At 34.5% G+C, this 17,818-nt stretch overlaps 1 protein-coding gene across 5 annotated transcripts in view; it reads left to right on the plus strand.

Moving 5' to 3' along the window:
• The window catches only part of SCLT1 (sodium channel and clathrin linker 1), a 244,069-nt gene that overhangs the window by 84,582 nt on the left and 141,669 nt on the right, over positions 1-17,818 (plus strand). For all 5 annotated transcript variants that reach the window (XM_057705960.1, XM_057705959.1, XM_057705958.1 and 2 more), the window contains exons 7-9: positions 1,143-1,265; positions 5,682-5,747; positions 9,647-9,717. In XM_057705960.1, the coding sequence (XP_057561943.1) occupies positions 1,143-1,265; positions 5,682-5,747; positions 9,647-9,717 (260 nt within the window). The remainder of the gene's footprint in view (positions 1-1,142; positions 1,266-5,681; positions 5,748-9,646; positions 9,718-17,818) is intronic.

Consider the following 17,818-nt stretch of genomic DNA (forward strand, 5'->3'; position numbering starts at 1 on the left):
GCTTGGGCTTTAGGGACAAAGAGATGAAGATTTCTTCTTGATGCTATCAACAGCTTGTTGAGGGACTCCAGGCAGATGGCCTGAACCTCAGTTTCCACTTCTCTAAAAAGTGAATAGTGCTTTTTATATTGCTAGCTTAAAGTTTCTCAACCTTTTTGGTTTCAGGACCCCTCTTCCGTATGCTTAAAAATTATTGGGGACTCCAAACAGCTTTTTATTTTTATGTGATATTTATCATGTTACTAATTAAAACTAAGACATTTTTAGAAACAAATAGGAGCATAAGAATGCGTTTCAGTGGGCATCAGAGCCATGACAACATTACACAGTACATCACATAAACTTTGGAAAACTCCACTGTACACTCATGAGAGGATGAGAGTGAAAAAGGCAGATAATGCGTACGTATTATTACGAACATAATTTTGTCTTCAAGGGTCCCTCTATCACTTTTCAGAATTACAATATTGAAAGAATAGTTAATGACCTGAGAAAATTCTAATTATAAAATTCCAGGTGAAAATAGTACAATACAAACAGCATACTATATGATTCCCAGTTTTTTTTTTTTTAAAGAAAACAAAACAAAACAAAATTCTCCCCCAAATCACATTTATAAACAAGAATACATCCAACATTTATAAAGATGGTTATATTCAGATTTTAGCAGTATTTATTATCAGGTGGTAAAAAAAATACTAGGTAATTTTGTTTTCTTTCTCTATTTTTCTGTACTTTCCCAATTTTCTCTGATAAACATTTATTACTTTTGTAGTCAGAAAAAAACCTCTTGCACTTCACCAGGGGTAGTTTTCATCCGTAATTTCTGTGGCTTACTTTCTTGTGGACACAAGAAAGTGGTTTAAGTCTCTGTCTCTGATTGAAGGGTTTTAATTTTAGCTGTTAAATCTGAATAAAAAGAAAATTTCAAAGGAATTTTCATCTTTAGGTTTATTCTCTAAATAATTATTAATACAACTTATATCATCAAAAATATTATAACTATACCATCTCATACAAGTTCTATTTTTATTTTGTGACTTTATATACAAGAGCTCATCCTGTATAAGAATATGATTCATTTGTACTCTGCAGTAGCCTGCTAATAATTTAATGAGTTCACAAGTGTTTTTCTTTCATAGGAAAAAACTCAGGCGGTAGAACTTTGGCAGATTGTTTCTCAGGAGTTGGAAAGACTACAGAAACTTTACCAGGAACATATGACTGAGGCCCAGATTCATGTAGTTGAAAGTCAAAAACAAAAGGTAATCTTGGATTTCATGGTTTTCTTGTATATCAGTAAAAAGTTGCATTCTGGAGAAATTCTCAGTTTGGGAGAAGAATGCCTAAGTCTCTGCTGTGTTATTTATGTTGGCAGTAAATTGATCTTCAATGGTCAGAAATCTTTTGAACACGTAAGATAATCAAAACAGTGCCTAGAGTATGTTGGGTTTTATAATATGATTAGCAATGAAAGCTGTATTTAGTGCTAAGAAGCAGTTGTAAGATTATTATGTGTAAATGAATCTCCAAAACTTTTATATTCTTGATTTTTTACCTGGTTAAAAAGACAAAGATCATGGGCAGTGAAGAAGCCTGCTCAAATATGATAACAACACTATGTAAAATGAAAATGTTAACAACCTTAAATGTGACCTTTTATTAAAATGTCCAGTTTGTCTAACATAAATTAATCAGAGTAGGATTTTACAATAGGAAGGATCTTAATGGTTATTAAGGACTTCTTTCTACCCAAAGCAAGAATCATTTTATAATCTTTTAAAGTGGACATCTAGCTTTTGCTTTATACCTCTGTTGACAAGAACTTACTATCTCACAAGACCATCCATTCCATTGGAAAGTCTACCTCCCTTATCTTTCCATGGCTTCTTTTTCTGCTAGGTATATTGAAATCTGTGGAGTAATTCCAATTCTGATTCCTTTCCTGTGCATTTTTGAAAAGGCAGCTGTTTAAATATATTGGTTATCATGCCTCTCTTCAACTCTCATTTATAGACTTTTCAAATTCCAGTTTATGACTGTTCCTATTATTATCACTATAGCTGGGAATTTCTACCTAAAGAAGTCATAATTACAGTTAATGATGCTTTCCAGTTAACAAAATGATTTTTCCATACATGCCATGGTTTGCAAATAACCCACATGTGATCTGAGCCATAACACTTTTACCTCTGAGATCTGGAAACCGTTTCTAATATAAGTTTGTTCTTTAAAGCTGTTTCTTTATTAGGTCAATCAACTAAGCCATTGAGTTTGGGGTGGGGGTGGGGTGCTGTTTCCACCTTAATAAGCATTCTGATGGTATAGGTTTGCAGTTAGGCTTCCTTCCTCCCTCCTTCTCTCTCCCTCCCTCCCTCCCTCCCATGCCTCACAGCATGTGGGATCTTAGTTCCCTGAACAGGGATTGAACCCACGTCCCCTGCCTTTGAAGGTTGATTCTTAACCACTGGACTGCCAGGGAAGTCGCTACAGTTAGGGTTTTTTTGTGGGTTGATTTTTGTTTTGTTTTGTTTGTATAAGATTTTACAAAAAATACTTTGTCCTTCTTTCCCTAGTTATCTATCGGTCTTCAGTTTTGTCATCTCACACATTAACAACCCCTCCCAACTTTGTCACCTGCACATATAATGTTTACTCCGATCATAACAGATAATCAGAAAATTTTAAACTTGTGAGGCATTCAAGCCATGAGTGTTTTAAAGAAGGGGGAAAGGCACAACAGCTCCTGCTGTGGTTTGTACTGTAGGTTTTTCTGTTTGTTTGTTTTGTTTTTTAAAGCTCTTTATTGGAATATAATTGCTTTACACTGTTAGGCCAATTTTTGAGGTATACCAAAGTGAATATTTATGCATATATCCCCATATCCCCTCCCTCCTGCAACTCCCTCCCACCCTCCCTATCCTGGCCCTCTTCATCACCCGTCATCAAGTTTATCTCCCTATGTAATGTAGGAGCTTCCCACTACCTAGCTATTTTACATTTGGTAGTGTATATATGTCAGTGCTACTCTCTCACTTCATCCCAGCTTCCCCTGTGCCCCCCCCCCCCCGCCGCCATGTCCTCAAGTCCGTTCTCTACATCTGCATCTTTATTCTTGCCCTGTCACTGGGTTCATCACTAACATTTTTTTTTTAGACTCCATATATGTGAGTTAGCATACGGTATTTGTTTTTCTCTTTCTGGCTTACTTAACTCTGTATGACAGACTCCAGGTCTATCCACCTCATTACAAATAACTCAATTTCATTCTTTTTTATGGCTGAGTAATATTCCATTGTATATGTGTGCCACATCTTCTTTATCCATTCATCTGTTGATGGGCATTTAGGTTGCTTCCACGTCCTGGCTATTGTAAATAGTGCTGCAGTGAACATTATGGTACATGTTACTTTTTGGGTTATGGTTTTCTCTAGGTATATGCGCAGGAGTGGGATTACTGGGTCATATGGTAGTTCCATTTTTAGTTTTTTAAGGAACCTCCAAATTGTTTTCCATAGTGGCTGTACCAACTTACATTCCCACCAATAGTGCAGGAGACTTCCCTTTTCTCCACACCCTCTCCAGCATTTGTTGTTTCTAGATTTTTTGATGATGGCCATTCTGATCGGAGTGAGGTGAAACCTAATTGTGGCTTTGACTTGCATTCCTCTAATGGTTAGTGATGTTGAGCATCTTTTCATGTGTGTGTTGGCCATCTGCACGTCTTCTTTGAAGAAATGTCTATTTAGGTCTTCCGCCCATTTGTGGATTGGGTTGTTTGCTTTTTTGGTATTAAGCTGCATGAGCTGCTTGCATATTTTGGAGATTAATCCTTTGTCCGTTGCTTGGTTGGCAAGTATTTTCTCCCATTCTGAGGGTTGTCTTCTTGTCTTGTTTATGGTTTCTTTTGCTGTGCAAAAAGCTTTTAAGTTTCATGTGGTTCCATTTGTTTCTTGTTTATATCATTTCCATTATTCAAGGTGGAGAGTCAAAAAGGATCTTGCTTTGATGTATGTCATAGAGTGTTCTGCCTATGTTTTCCTCTAGGAGTTTTATAGTGTCTGGCCTTACATTTAGGTCTTGAATCCATGTTGAGTTTATTTTTGTGTATGGTGTTAGGAAGTGTTCTAATTTCATTCTTTTACATGTAGCTGTCCAATTTTCCCAGCACCACTTATTAAAGAGGCTGTCTTTTTTCCATTGTATATTCTTGCCTCCTTTGTTAAAGATAAGGTGCCCATATGTGCCTGGGTTTATCTCTGGGCTCTCTAGTGTGTTGCATTGTTCTATACTTCTGTTTTTTGTGCCAGTACCATACTGTCTTGATCCCTGTAGCCTTGTAGCATAGTTTGAAGTCAGGGAGCCTGATTCCTCCAGCTCCGTCTTTCCTTCTCAAGGTTGCTTTGGCCATTCGGGGTCTTTTGCATTTCCATACAAATCGTGAGATTTCTTGTTCTAGTTCTGTGAAAAATGCCCTTGGTAATTTGATAGGGATTGCATTGAATCTGTAAATTGCTTTGGGTAGTGTAGTCATTTTCACAGTGTTGATTCTTGCAATCCAAGAACATAGTATGTCCCTCCATCTGTTTGTATCATCTTTGAGTTCTTTCATCAGTATCTTATAGTTTTCTGCATACAGGTCTTTTGCCTCCTTAGACAGGTTTATTCCTAGGTGTTTTATTCTTTTTGTTGCAGTGGTAAATGGGAGTGTTTCCTTAATTTCTCTTTCTGCTCTTTCATTGTTAATGTTTAGTAATGCAAGAGATTTCTGCGCATTAATTTTGTATCCTGCTACTTTACTAAATTCATCAATTACTGCTAGCAGTTTTCTGGTAGAGTCTTTCGGGTTTTCTATGTATAATATCATGTCATCTGCAAAGAGTGACAATTTTACTTCTTTTCCAATTTGGATTCCTTTTCTTTCTTTTTCTTCTCTGATTGCTGTGGCTAAAACTTCCAAAACTGTGTTGAATAATAATGGTGAGAGTGGGCACCCTTGTCTTGTTCCTGTCCTTAGCGGGAACACTTTCAGTTTTTCACCGTTTAGAATGATGTTGACTGTTGGTTTCTCATGTATGGCTTTTATCATGTTGAGGTAACTTCCTTCTATGCCCAATTCATCCTTCGATTTATTAATATGATGTGTCACATTGATTGATTTGCATATATTGAAGAATCCTTGCATTCCAGTGATAAACCCCACTTGATCATGGTGTATGATATTTTTAATGTGGTGTTGGATTCTGTTTGCTAGTATTTGTTGAGGATTTATGTATCTATATTCATCAGTGATATTGGCCTGTAATTTTCTTTTTTTGTGACATCTTTTTCTGGTTTTGGTTGTACTGTTTGTTTTGAATAGGTTTGAATATGGTTTTTCAGTATTGAGTAAGGTCTCTTTAGCATATCTGTCTACTAATGGATTAATTTCTAGAAATAATGGTTTCACATAAAACATAAATAGCTACATTAGTTTCCACATTGCCACCTTATTTAATTTTGTAATTGTTAAAAAAATTTTATCTTTTTATCTCTTCAACTGTTAATTCACAGAGTACTTGTTAGAAGAAATACAACTGATGTCATCTAGATTTAGGCATAATGATTTTAGACTTGATTTTAGTTCAATTTTAAATATGGGTTGCAAAATGCTGTCTATCTACTCACGCTTCCTATTATAGGATCAACTGACCAGTTTTCAACAACTAACCAAGCAACTTCATGTTACTAATGAGAACATAGAAATGGTAAGTGAAAATATCCATTTAATGCATTTGTTATATAAACTAGAAATTGTCACTATAAGTAATAATGTTTATTTTTGCTAAGGCAAATCAGCAAGAAAAAAATACTTGAAGTTAAAATAAGTAGGCAGTACTCTTTTCATGCATCTTTTTCTTTCACATTCAGTAGCATGACATGAGGGTTCACAGTAGTTTCAAGAGATCTAACGCTAAGATCGATCTGAGATATATCCTAATCTGAAAATACTCTTGCTCTTGGTAAGTTCTCCTGAAAGTAATTTAGACTGTAAGCTCCTCAAGACTAGGACTCATGCTTTGTTCTTAGTATTTCATCTAGAACACAGTTACGTGTACACTAAGAATGGTGGAGCTGTTAGACAAGTGGTAACTCAAATCCTTAAAAACAATAAGACGCTAAGAACCATTGGTTAGTTGATTGACTACCACTCACCTAAACTGCTACACCTAAATTTCCCTTTAATATTTTCTCAAAAGAAATACAGTTAGCCTTCCCAGTTCTGCTCTTTACCTCCCCCCCCCCACTTTTATTTTCTTTTTCTCTTCATTTCCTTCTTGGAATTTTATTTTACCTCATTGTTGCCTAATAGGATTATGACATCCCAAGTAATTCCTCTCTTTCCTTTCTTCATTTTGCTTAGTTAAGTGTAGTACCTAATAAACATGTCTTTGTTTAAGAGTGGAGTTGTGCCATCAAGAGTAAGTTCATTCAATTTTATTGTACTTAAGAAAACTTTCTCCTTTATGTGAAAAAATTATTAAATAAATTTCTCCCTATTTTACTGATGTTAACATTTGGAATTTATAATCACTTCTTAATTTTGATAAAATACTTCTTAGAGTTTTAAAATAGTATTAAATTACTCCAAAATAAAATGACTGATTTCCATAATTAAGAAATCCTGTTTCTATATGACACTAATAGTGTAATCTACCATAACAATTGTTTATTCTTTTTTCAATATTTCCTAGAATTATGCAGATTACATAATCTTATTTTGTACCACAGAGCATGTATTTTATTATATACAACCCCAAATCATTCTGATGAAAGTCATAGAAAAAATATTTGCATATTTACAGGACATACTTAAAAATTTTCTAAGGCCTTCATAGTTTCAGCCCAAAACTAAGAATAGTAATCTATGGATACAGTAAACGTGGTAAAGAAGTGCCAAGTTGGATGAAGCATTGTGTTACAAAGAGCAAAGAAGAGACTACGCTGGTGGTTAAAATAAAGGAAAATGGCTAAGAGAAATTTTTAAGATGAGTTTTTCTTAATGTATCAAACGTTAAGGTATTAAGCAAGACTTTACTAAATGTAAATAGAGGTAGTTAAGTGATAGTAAAGATTTTGTAAAATTGAAAGAGCGTTCAGAGCATGCTCATAGGAGCAAGTCTGAGTCAAAATCAAATAATTTTAATTAAAAATTTTCTGATTACATGAATAAACTCATGAAATGCATAGGTTCCTGTGGATGTGCAATAAATTGATGAATATATAACAAATAAATAAAATCTTTTATAACCAGTGTACTTTAGTGACATGCAGAAGGTAAAATGCCCAGACCTGAATGGTACCTAAAATTACAAGTTTATATTGATTTATTATTACAATAGATGCAATGAGATTTTACATTTCCTAGAGGTTCTCTTTACTGAAATCATATTTTTCTTGAGATTTACTCATCTGTATAAAGTAACTCAAAAATATTTGTTAATTGCATACTGAGTTCCTTCTAGTGCCATAGGTTCTCTAGTTGCAAAAGAAATGTGCATCTCTTCACAAAGCCCCTGTCTAGTTAGTAAAACAGAAATGATATATGAAATAATCAGGGAATAAGGTGCTAAGATAGATGATTGAAAGGGATACTTCTCTGGACCTTTATGAATCTCCAAATTCTATAGTATTGTTGTAGTATATAATTTTTCTGTGGTCACAAGTACAGAGCATCACAAAGCCATATTCAGATGCAGTTGTCGAGCTCTTACTAGGCTTGCTAGCAAGTTATGTGTGTTTGTTCCTAACACTAGCTTCTTAAAATTCACAATTCTACTTTATACTTCTGCTAATTACTCTACATAATCTACCTTTAAGGTTCTCCCAAATAGTAAAAAAACACAAGCATTAATTATGCCAGTTCCGAGACTATATATAGTAAAACATTAGAAACACTATAAAAGAGAATCAGTTTGGACTGAAGTCCGAGATTGCTTTACGGGAGAATTTGAAATATTAAAGATCATCTGTTCCCTCAAATGATACAGGCATCCTTTTATTAAATGCTTTATAGTTTAGATGATCCTCTAGCCTCTGTTTTGAATATCTCCTGTAAGAGATCTTGTCATTTCCCCAAAGAGCCTGTTTCTTTGAACTCTGATTATTAGAAAGCTAAAATCTCTCTTACCAAGCTTCCTCCCACTGGTATATGGTTTTATCTTTTGGAGTAACATAGAACAAGCTCAATTCTTTTTTAAGTCAACCCTTCAGTTATTTGCATGTAATCATATGTCTGTTGTAACTCATGCCCAGTGTTACACCCAGCTTTTTGTTTTGTTTTGTTTTAACTTTTCTAGCGTGGTATAATTTACCTACCTCTCATTATTCTGTCCTTTCTCTGCATGCCATAATTGGTCTCTTAAATTGTGGTCTGTAAATCAAATACTAAATTCTGTTCTCGAGTAGTCTACTTCCCAAGATATAGATAAAGATGCAGTCCTCGGACTCTCTTTCATCTCTCAACTAAGGCATTCATTCATTCCTCAAAGGTGTAAGTGCTTATAATATACTAACTCATGTACTAGATGCTGGAAGTTCTGGGTACAGCTGGTCTTCTAAAACAGGCTTTTGTTGTAGCCAGGAATATGTAGCCTTTAAATATAGTACTTAAGTATAGTGCAATGTGCGTTGTAAAAGTATATGTAAAGTTTTATCAAAATGCAAAAGGGAAACAATTTTGCCTTAGAGTGAGTGGACCACACAGGTTACACAGGACTGAATGAGGACATCCCAAGCGGAAGGAAATGCAAAAGTGTATTAAAAATATGAAGTCAATGAAGTTGGGCAGAGTATGAGAAAAGTACAGTGAAAACTGCTTCAGGGACTTTTGTTGGAGAGGAGTGCATATGATTGTTAGAATGAGAAGAGACTGAAAACAAGACTATCAGGAGGTAACAATAATTTACATGACATTGCCTTTAAGGCATTAGGTAATGATAAAGATGGAAGATAACTAATTCCCCTAGAAAATTTTATTCTACAGTTGGAAGATGCTTCATAACTTACTTTAGCTTTAGCAGACCCTGAGGAAAGGGTTCCAAAGCATATCATTTATTTGAGAGATAATACCAGGAAAAACCAGTAGGGGAGTGGAGAAATACGACTAGGAAGGGAAGAGAAGGCTGTCAGTAAAGGGTTTTTAACAATCAAGCAAATTAACACTGTGAGTAACTGAAACTTAATCCCACTAATGAACTCTGGAAGCCAGTAAAGAAACAGGCTCAGAATTATTCCACCTTGGGGCATGGGAGTTTGGGATTTTTACCCACCAATTCCATTCAGTCATTGTTTTGGTGCTCTTACAGAACAGGCTGGGGGCATGAATTCTGTACCACCCGTAGCCTTCTGCACAGTTAGGTGAGCAAAGGAGGCCCAGAAAAAGCCAGAAGACACAGAAATGCAAATGCAGGTGGTTTGAAGTAAAGCAGATGTCCACTGAAGTTGATGGGAAAGATGGCCAGGTTATATTTTATCATTAAAAAAATCTAATCATTATTATGACTTCATTTCATTTTTTTCTGCTTATATAACCTGTAGTTAGCCTTTAAAGATATAGTCTTAAAGGCTCTCATGCTGAATGTTTCTATTTTTTTTCTTGTGGCAGACCAATCAACATTTTCTGAAAGCAGTAACTGAACAGAATGTGGAACTAGAGCAACTCCGAAAACATCTTAGGTATTTTCAAGAATGATTTTTGTTACTTTATTAATAATTACTTTTCTTCCAGGGAAGCAGTGGTGTCATAATTTTCCCCATAAGTGTTTTTTTCTTCCTCCCTTTTAAGCTTCTATCAGTAGTTTCTTGTGCGCATGATCTTTTGGGACAAGAAGAGACTGAAATCAAGACTATTAGTCAGGCAACAACTATAATATGTGAAGGGATGTTCCATGACGGCAAAACCAGTGCTTATGGAAGAAAATCAGTCCTCTTAAAAATTTTTTCTACACATATCTTTTTTTGGATTCCCCCATAAGCAGACCCTAAGAGTCTGAAAGCACGTAGTTTATCTCGAGGTAATACCAGGGAGCACTGGTGGAGGAGTGGGGAAGTAAGACAGGGAAGGGGAGGAGAAGGCATCCAATAAGGGGTTTTTAAAAATCAGGCAACTTAATACTGTATGTCTATATTACAGTCCAGTGGTTTAATAATCATTGCATCAATAGACTTCACAGGAAAGACTTTAAATGACAAAAAACCATTTTTTTCACCTTTCATTCCCCTTAGTCATAATACTTAAACTTCAGATGCTTAGTCATATAAGGTTTTGTGTTGTGATGCTGTCATGTAGTAATATCTTTAAGTTGTAATGTAAATTTATATTTTACAAAAAAAAGTAAGTTAGTTTGTTGAATGAACCTTGCTATTTATCTTTCCTACCGTCATGGATTTTGCCCTGCAGATGGATTATATTGTTTTTTTTAAAGGAAAACTTCGTTTACAAAATTTTATACCTCACTTTTTATATTTTTATTTTATTACTTTCATGAACTTTTTAAGTTAATTTAATAAATTTACCTTCTTTTCCTCTAGACATTTTTACTTGTGGGCTCTTATCTAGTTCTTCTTATTTCTTTTGATGTTATTTATTTTGCAATTTAAAATACTAATGATTTGTTTAATTGCAAGCCCTTCTTCCTCTTTTTTCAAAATTTTTTTAAATTATAGAAGTAATGTAAGTTCATTATAAAAATACTTTAGATAGTATGAAAATATATCAAATTGCAATACAGTTCTGACAGTAAGTTATTTTAGGCTCCACAGGTTAAGATCACAGTCCCCAGTGTGACTACACTCACTCAGATGCCAGCCACAAGTTCAGGGGTCCCCAGGCCACTCACACATGTGACCAATTGAATACAAATGTGGGTGTTCCCACTAACCCCCCAGGCTCAATAGTTCTCAGAAATGGCTCAGAGAACTCAGGAAAGTATCATACTTTTGATTAAAATTTTATTATAAAGGACATAAATAAGAACCAGCCAAAAGAAGAGACTTACTGGGTGAGATCTAGGAAGGTCCCAAAAGCAGAGCGTCCGTGTCCTCTGTCCATGGAATCAGAGTGTGCCAACCTCCTGACACATCAGTGTGTTCACCAACCAGGAGTCTCACCTAAGTCCCAGTGTCCTCAGTTTTTATTGGGGTTTTATTATGTACATATGATTTATATTATATGTAAATAAATTTACATCACAATTAAATGATATTTACTGCATCATAGAGCAAAACCCTATATGGATAAGCTTCTGAATTTTAAGTGTTATGAGTGATCAAATTCTGATCACTTCATTGAACTTAATCTCCAGACCTCCTCCCCTCCCTGAGTGTCAGTAGGTTGGGCCTATATCACATGGCTCAAAGCTCCAACCCTCTAATTACGTGGTTGATCTTTCTAGCATAGACCTCCCATCCTGAAACTATCTTAGGGGCCTACCGTGAGTCATTTCATTAGCATAAACTCACGGGTAGTCCCAAGATACTGCTATCACTTGGGAAATTCCAAGGGTTTCTATGCTGCATCCTAGAAACCTAGACAAAGACCAGACAAATTCATTATTAGACAACTCAAGTGGAAAATAAAAATCTCATAATTCTATTGTTTAGCGTTAAAAATTGTTAACTTTTTAAATGTATAACTTAGGTTTTTGTATTTAAGTATTATAGTAAAAAAAGAGGGGAATGACATACACACTGTCTAATAGCCTAATTTTTTTACTTATAGGTAATATGAATATCATATCAATATTATCAACCGTAACATTATATAGTCTACTATTATATGGATGTGCTATATTTATTAAATTCTTATTCACTTTCCACTGTTACTCCTTTTTCATCTTTAGTAGAATATTTAGTAGCCTTTTTATAGGCTACTTATTCACTGGACGTTACAATTGGAACAGTTTTAGAACAGTAAATATATAATAGTTAGCCATAAGTTAGTCTTGGATATTATTATTCTTTATTGTTATTATTAAATAAAATTTTAATACTACTAAAGAAAATTAAAGTGAATCTTAAGACATTTAAAAGAAAGGCCAATTTGGTTGAATGTTTTGTTACATATTTTTTTTAAACTTCCTTTTAAAATTCTTTTATGATTAAGAACACTAGACACTAAAGCATAAATTGACAGAAATACAAGGTGTGGCAGAGCAAGTCCATTGTAAGGATTTTAACTCTTCAAGTGACTAATAAATACAGAAGATGTGATTTACGTGATTAGCAACTTGATCTAACAGACAGCTCTAAAACATTGAAACCATTTATCTGATAAATATTTAGCAAGCATCTGCTATGTGCCAGGCTCTACACATGGGGTGTATCAATGTATAGTACAATTGAAGACTTCTGTCCTTTTGCAACTTTGCCTTATGTTAAGAGGCAATAAGGGCTAGAGAAGAACGAAAACAAAACAAAACAGAAGATCAGGATGGGAGATCTGGAGTCCTGAGGGCAGTGGTGAAGTTGCAGTTTATTTTTAATAGAGTATTCAATGTAGGCCTGGCTGAGAGGTTGAGATTTGAACAAAGATTTGAAGGAAGTGAACAAATAATCTATACAATACAGGGAAAGTGTCCAGAGTAACAAACTTGCCATTGCAGAGGTAGAAATATGCTTGAGGAACAGTAAGGAAGCTAGATGCCTCTTATCTATTGCTGAGTAACAAGGCATTGCAAAACTCAGTGACTCAAAACAATAACTTATTTAGATTTTGATTTGGGAGACGAGAGCAGGTTTTCTGGTCTGGGCCTGCAGGGCTGGTATCTACTGAACTTGCCTGTTTGTCTCTAGCCAGCAGGTCCATCTGCTAGTGGTGTGGTCTGATAGTTGACAGCAGATAATAAATTTGCCTGGCAATTGGCAGTCTCTTCACCAAGTCAACAAGGCAAATCTTGCTTCTTCTCTTGGCCGTTCCCCAGAATAGCAAGAGAGCAAATCCCAGCATGCAAATACTTCCTAAGCCTCTCTTAGATCATATTGATATTTGGTAATTTCTCATGGCAAAGCAAGTCACATGGTCAACCAAAATTCAAAGGATGGGGAAAAAGATACCCCTCTTGATGGGAAGATTTTCAACATCATGTTGCAAAGATGTGGTTGTAAGAGAGGGAAGAAATTTGGGCCGTTCTTATAGTTTCTCACACTAGTATATCTAGAACATAGTAAACAAGGAGGAGAGTAGTAGGAGATAAGGTCAGAAATGTTTCAGAGGGTGGGAGACCGGGTGGTATGGGGCCTTGTAGGCCATTGTGAGGACTTTGGTTTGGTTTTTTACTACGGATGAAATAGAAATGGTTTTTAACAGAAGATTGGCATAATCTGATTTATATTTTAGCTGCACATCAGTTAAACAGCCAAAGTAGCTTATGAGTGTACATGTTCTGAACAATGTTAGAAATAATAACCTTATTAACTAAAGAAGGAAAAAAAAGGTTTAACTAGGTTTTGAATTATATTAACATTATTATTAAAAATTAATGGTTAGAAGATAGATTAGTGCTTTTGCCTGTTCCTCCTGCTAAGTACAACTAAAATCCCAGGACACACATACAGAACAAACATAGGAAGACCAAAAGGAGGAGAGAAGAAAGCAGATGGGCCAGGTGCCTCAGGGTCCAAGGAATGACGCTATGATCGGTTCCCTGGATTTTTTTGGTTTCAGTTTTGTTTTTGTTTCTTTGCCTTATATACCCTGTACTTGGAACAGAAGAAGCCAGTAATCTGACAGTACCAACAAGGCACAGACCAAAAAGGGAAAGCACCAACAAAGAGTCTCCCTCTAGCCAAAGGACCGGGAAAGGAGCAGCCAAGCATGACAAAAAACTTTGAACAATAACCTCTCTACTCTAGCCAGGTACCAAGGAAAAAAAAAAAAACCCTGGTCCCACCTGTACCCATCCTAGAAAGCCCTAGTAAGGAATCTGGATTTGTACCTCTACCTGGCAGTAAAAGACAGCCCCTTATTCCCCCCAAAGAAAGGTATCTGTGGAAATAAGCTAAAACCTGTTTGATAGGTTTCTAGCAAAGTCACTCATCATGCCAAGAATCAGGAAAATCTCAATCCAAATGAAAAAGACAGTCAGTAGAACCAACATTTAAATGACAGAGATGTTAAAATTATGTGACAAAAATTTTAAATAGCCATCATAAAATGCATTAATGAGAAATTATGAATGAGCTTGAAACCAATGAAAAAATAAATATTCCCAACAAAGAAATGGAAATAGAAGATGTACAGATGAACTAAATGGAAAATGTAGTTGATTGGGAACATTAAGTTCTCTAATGAGAATAAGTCTTCCCAAATCTTTAAAATTAGTCTTAATATAATTCATTTTAAAACCCCTATAGTGTGTGAGTGTATGTGTGTGAGGGAGAAACTTGATAATGTAATCCTAACATCATGAAATGGTAAAGTATCATTTACCAAACCATTCTGTAGAAGAATAAAATGCACTGTTATTTACAAGAACTTGAGTTTGGCAAAATAGAACAGAAGGAAGAATATATACATCGAAGTTTAGTACATGACAGAGGTGGCGTTATAAATCAGTAGTGGAACAATCATGTTCGGAATGTTTGTATCTATGGAAAAAAAGAAACCTGTGAAGTTTTGCTGTTTGCATTTAGGCATTTACATGGTTTTATGGATTAAATAAGTAAATGTAAAAATCAAAAACTTTGCAGATTTTAAAATATCAGAAAATCTCCCTTTAGTAAATTTTGCTAGGGAAATACTTCTTAATCAGAACTTAAATGCAAGCCAAAAAGGAAATGACTGATATATTTGAGTATGTTAAAATGTAAAACTTCTGTTACAAAAATTAATGTAAGTCAAATGAAAAGGTAACCCACAGTCTGTGAGAAAACATTTGCAATGCATGTAGCTGACAGTGCATTAGTGTTGAGGATACATTACCTAATCGTCAATAAAAATAAATAAAAATCCATAGACTATTGGGCAAAGGATATGAACAAACATTTCAAAAGTCATAGCAGTCAGGAAAATGCAAATTAAATAATGAGATACTACATTAGTTACTAGTTATTGATGTCAAAAATGTAACGTGCAGTGTAATAGCAAGGTACAAAAGAAGGCTGCAGTATTATGCAATTCTTATACATCTCAAATGTTTTAAACAATAATGTGTATTGATTATGTATATGTATGTTTTAGTTATTACATATATATATTCATATATATTTAGTTATATATATTCATATTGTCATATATAGTAAAATAATTTAAAAGTGTGTGTACATATATGTACGCACATATTCATATACATATATATATATATATATATATAGTGTGTGTGTGTGTGTCAGAATTAGAGGCAGCCTAGGTGTCTGTCACTAAGGAAATGGATAGTAAAATGTGGTAATTGAATCCCATGGAATACTGTGGCATCATTTAGAAACATGTATTTACATGTAAAGATACAATAACAGCAACATAGGTAGATCTAGAAAACAAGGTTTATATTAAGAAAGTAAAAAGAGATACAGAGCTATAGCACAAAAACACATACATGCAAATAACAGTGAATGTTTTACCAGTATATGTGTATATCCAAAGATGTATCATATTTTAATGTGAACCTACAAAATGAAGGGGAATGAGAGGGGGATTGGAAATGAACAGGAAAACAAACAAAAATAAACAAATGAGAGCAGGTCTTTCACAGCTAATAGCCATGGGTAGATAATGGGGTAATGGAAAGAATAGTGTGATTAACTCAACTCTGCACTCAAGATTCAAATAAAGAGTAGAAGAAAAAAAAAGAATATGAGATTTATGGTATATGTGGGGTGAATCAGAGTGTGGAGGTTTTGGAAGGAAGATGAGTAAGGTCTTCACAAAGACCTGCTGTGATATGATAATAATGAAAATAGAAAATAAAAATGCAAATAAAAGACTCTGTATAGAATGGGCAGAACTTAGTGTTACTGGGCTAAAGGACAGGGGAAGAATCATGAAATTTTATGGCTAAAGGTATCTTATTGATCATTTAGTTCACCTTTCTAAATTTGTAGAAGAAACCAAACTGAACCAGAGTCTCAGAAATTGTCTGATCCAGGGTTGCACAACAAATTCATAGAGGAGCCAGATTAGAACTTGCATCTTGTAATTGCTAATCTAGTGAGTTTCTAAACCTGACTCTCTGACAGTGTTCACAGCATTAATGAGGTCAAGAATGAGAGTATATTGTTAAAGAAAGAATGATAAGTGGATACATTGTTTTTTTGACAGCTTGCATTTGGCTTTTAGACATTTGGGCCTAAAGACTATAAATTGAGATTAGAGATTGACAAAGCTAGTTTTGGTTATCTAAAGCCTAAAACGTCTTAAGTGTTTAATTGTCCATGAGCAACTTTGCCATAATATTTACTGACAATATTCCATAGCTTAACACTAAGCGGTTCAGAGTTGTATACATAAAACTATGCTTGCTTTTCCTGCCACAGATTTGAAAGAACATAAGGATAAGCAGATGCTTCTTTTAGGAAGAAGGATGTTGCTTTCAAGTTTGACAGATTCTGAATGATGGGCATATTGATATTACCAGAATTTAGGTTTTGAGATGCCCTATATAACCATGCCAAGAATAACTACATTAGAAACTCTTTAAACACTAGCTTTGTTTAAGTTTGTACTTATACTGAAAACATATTAGTTTCATTTTTTGTCTGATGTTATGGTGCCAAAAAAAATGAGAATTTATAATTAAAGTTTTTATCATTTTCCTTTTTGAGAGTTTCTGCTGATACCCTATCATAGCAGACAAAGCTCATCAGCCTAGTTTCAAAGAACCTTCATTCACCTGGTCCTTCCCAACCCTCCAGTTGTGTACAATAGTCATTTAGCTGTTTCTCATGGAAGAACTTTTGATTCCTTCCTTTTTGCCTTTGATCATTATTCTGTTTCATAGAAAATTTATAATTTTATAAATCTGGTTAAAACGTGCCTTCTCCAGAAAGACTTCTCTCATTCATTCCACCAGATTTTTAACTGTTCCTTTCTTGTGGATATACTGAGCATTTATTCATTTTAACTGAGATTTTATGCTATTTTTCTTTAGATGATGTTTTGTCATATATATTTGTTTATAAAGTATATCCAGCTGAGTTATGGAAATAATTATTTCTCAAGCCGTATGTGCTCAGATTTCATATCTGCCTTGTGAAATCTTTTAAGGAAAGGATTTCGTTTGTGTATATCTTTTAGGAGTAAGCAATAATACCTTTGTAAAAGGATGTACTGTAAAGATGGACTCTAAAGCATTTGCACAGGGGTTCATATAATCCTCTCATCAGAGTGGCATTATCAGAATATTTATTTAAAAAATTTTAGCCACTAAGGAATGATCTCATTAGTAGACATAGATAACTTTTCATATAAAGAATCTATAATTTAACAATCTATTTATTTTGTATTTATTGAGAACTTATAGACATGTGCTGAATGTAGAAACAGTCTTTAATAAGTTTATGTATGATATGACAGCCTCAAAATTGTTGAAATCTGACCTGTTTCACCTCATGTACACTTTTGTGGCTTCAATAGTCTCTAAAAAGGTAAGAGCCCATTAAATTTTTGTAGCTAAGGTTCTCTTGGTTATCTCAACGCTGATAGGTCAGAGGCACTAAACTAAGCTTGTTATGTCTCCTGAATCTTCCCTTTGTATTGATAAACGGCACCATCCAGTTTCTGCTTCAGAAAACCAGGAGGCATCCTAAATTCTTTTGTCCCAACTCCACCTTTTAAATGTCT

The sequence above is a fragment of the Hippopotamus amphibius genome, chromosome 13 (genome assembly GCF_030028045.1).
Source record: "Hippopotamus amphibius kiboko isolate mHipAmp2 chromosome 13, mHipAmp2.hap2, whole genome shotgun sequence".
Classification (NCBI taxonomy): domain Eukaryota; kingdom Metazoa; phylum Chordata; class Mammalia; order Artiodactyla; family Hippopotamidae; genus Hippopotamus; species Hippopotamus amphibius.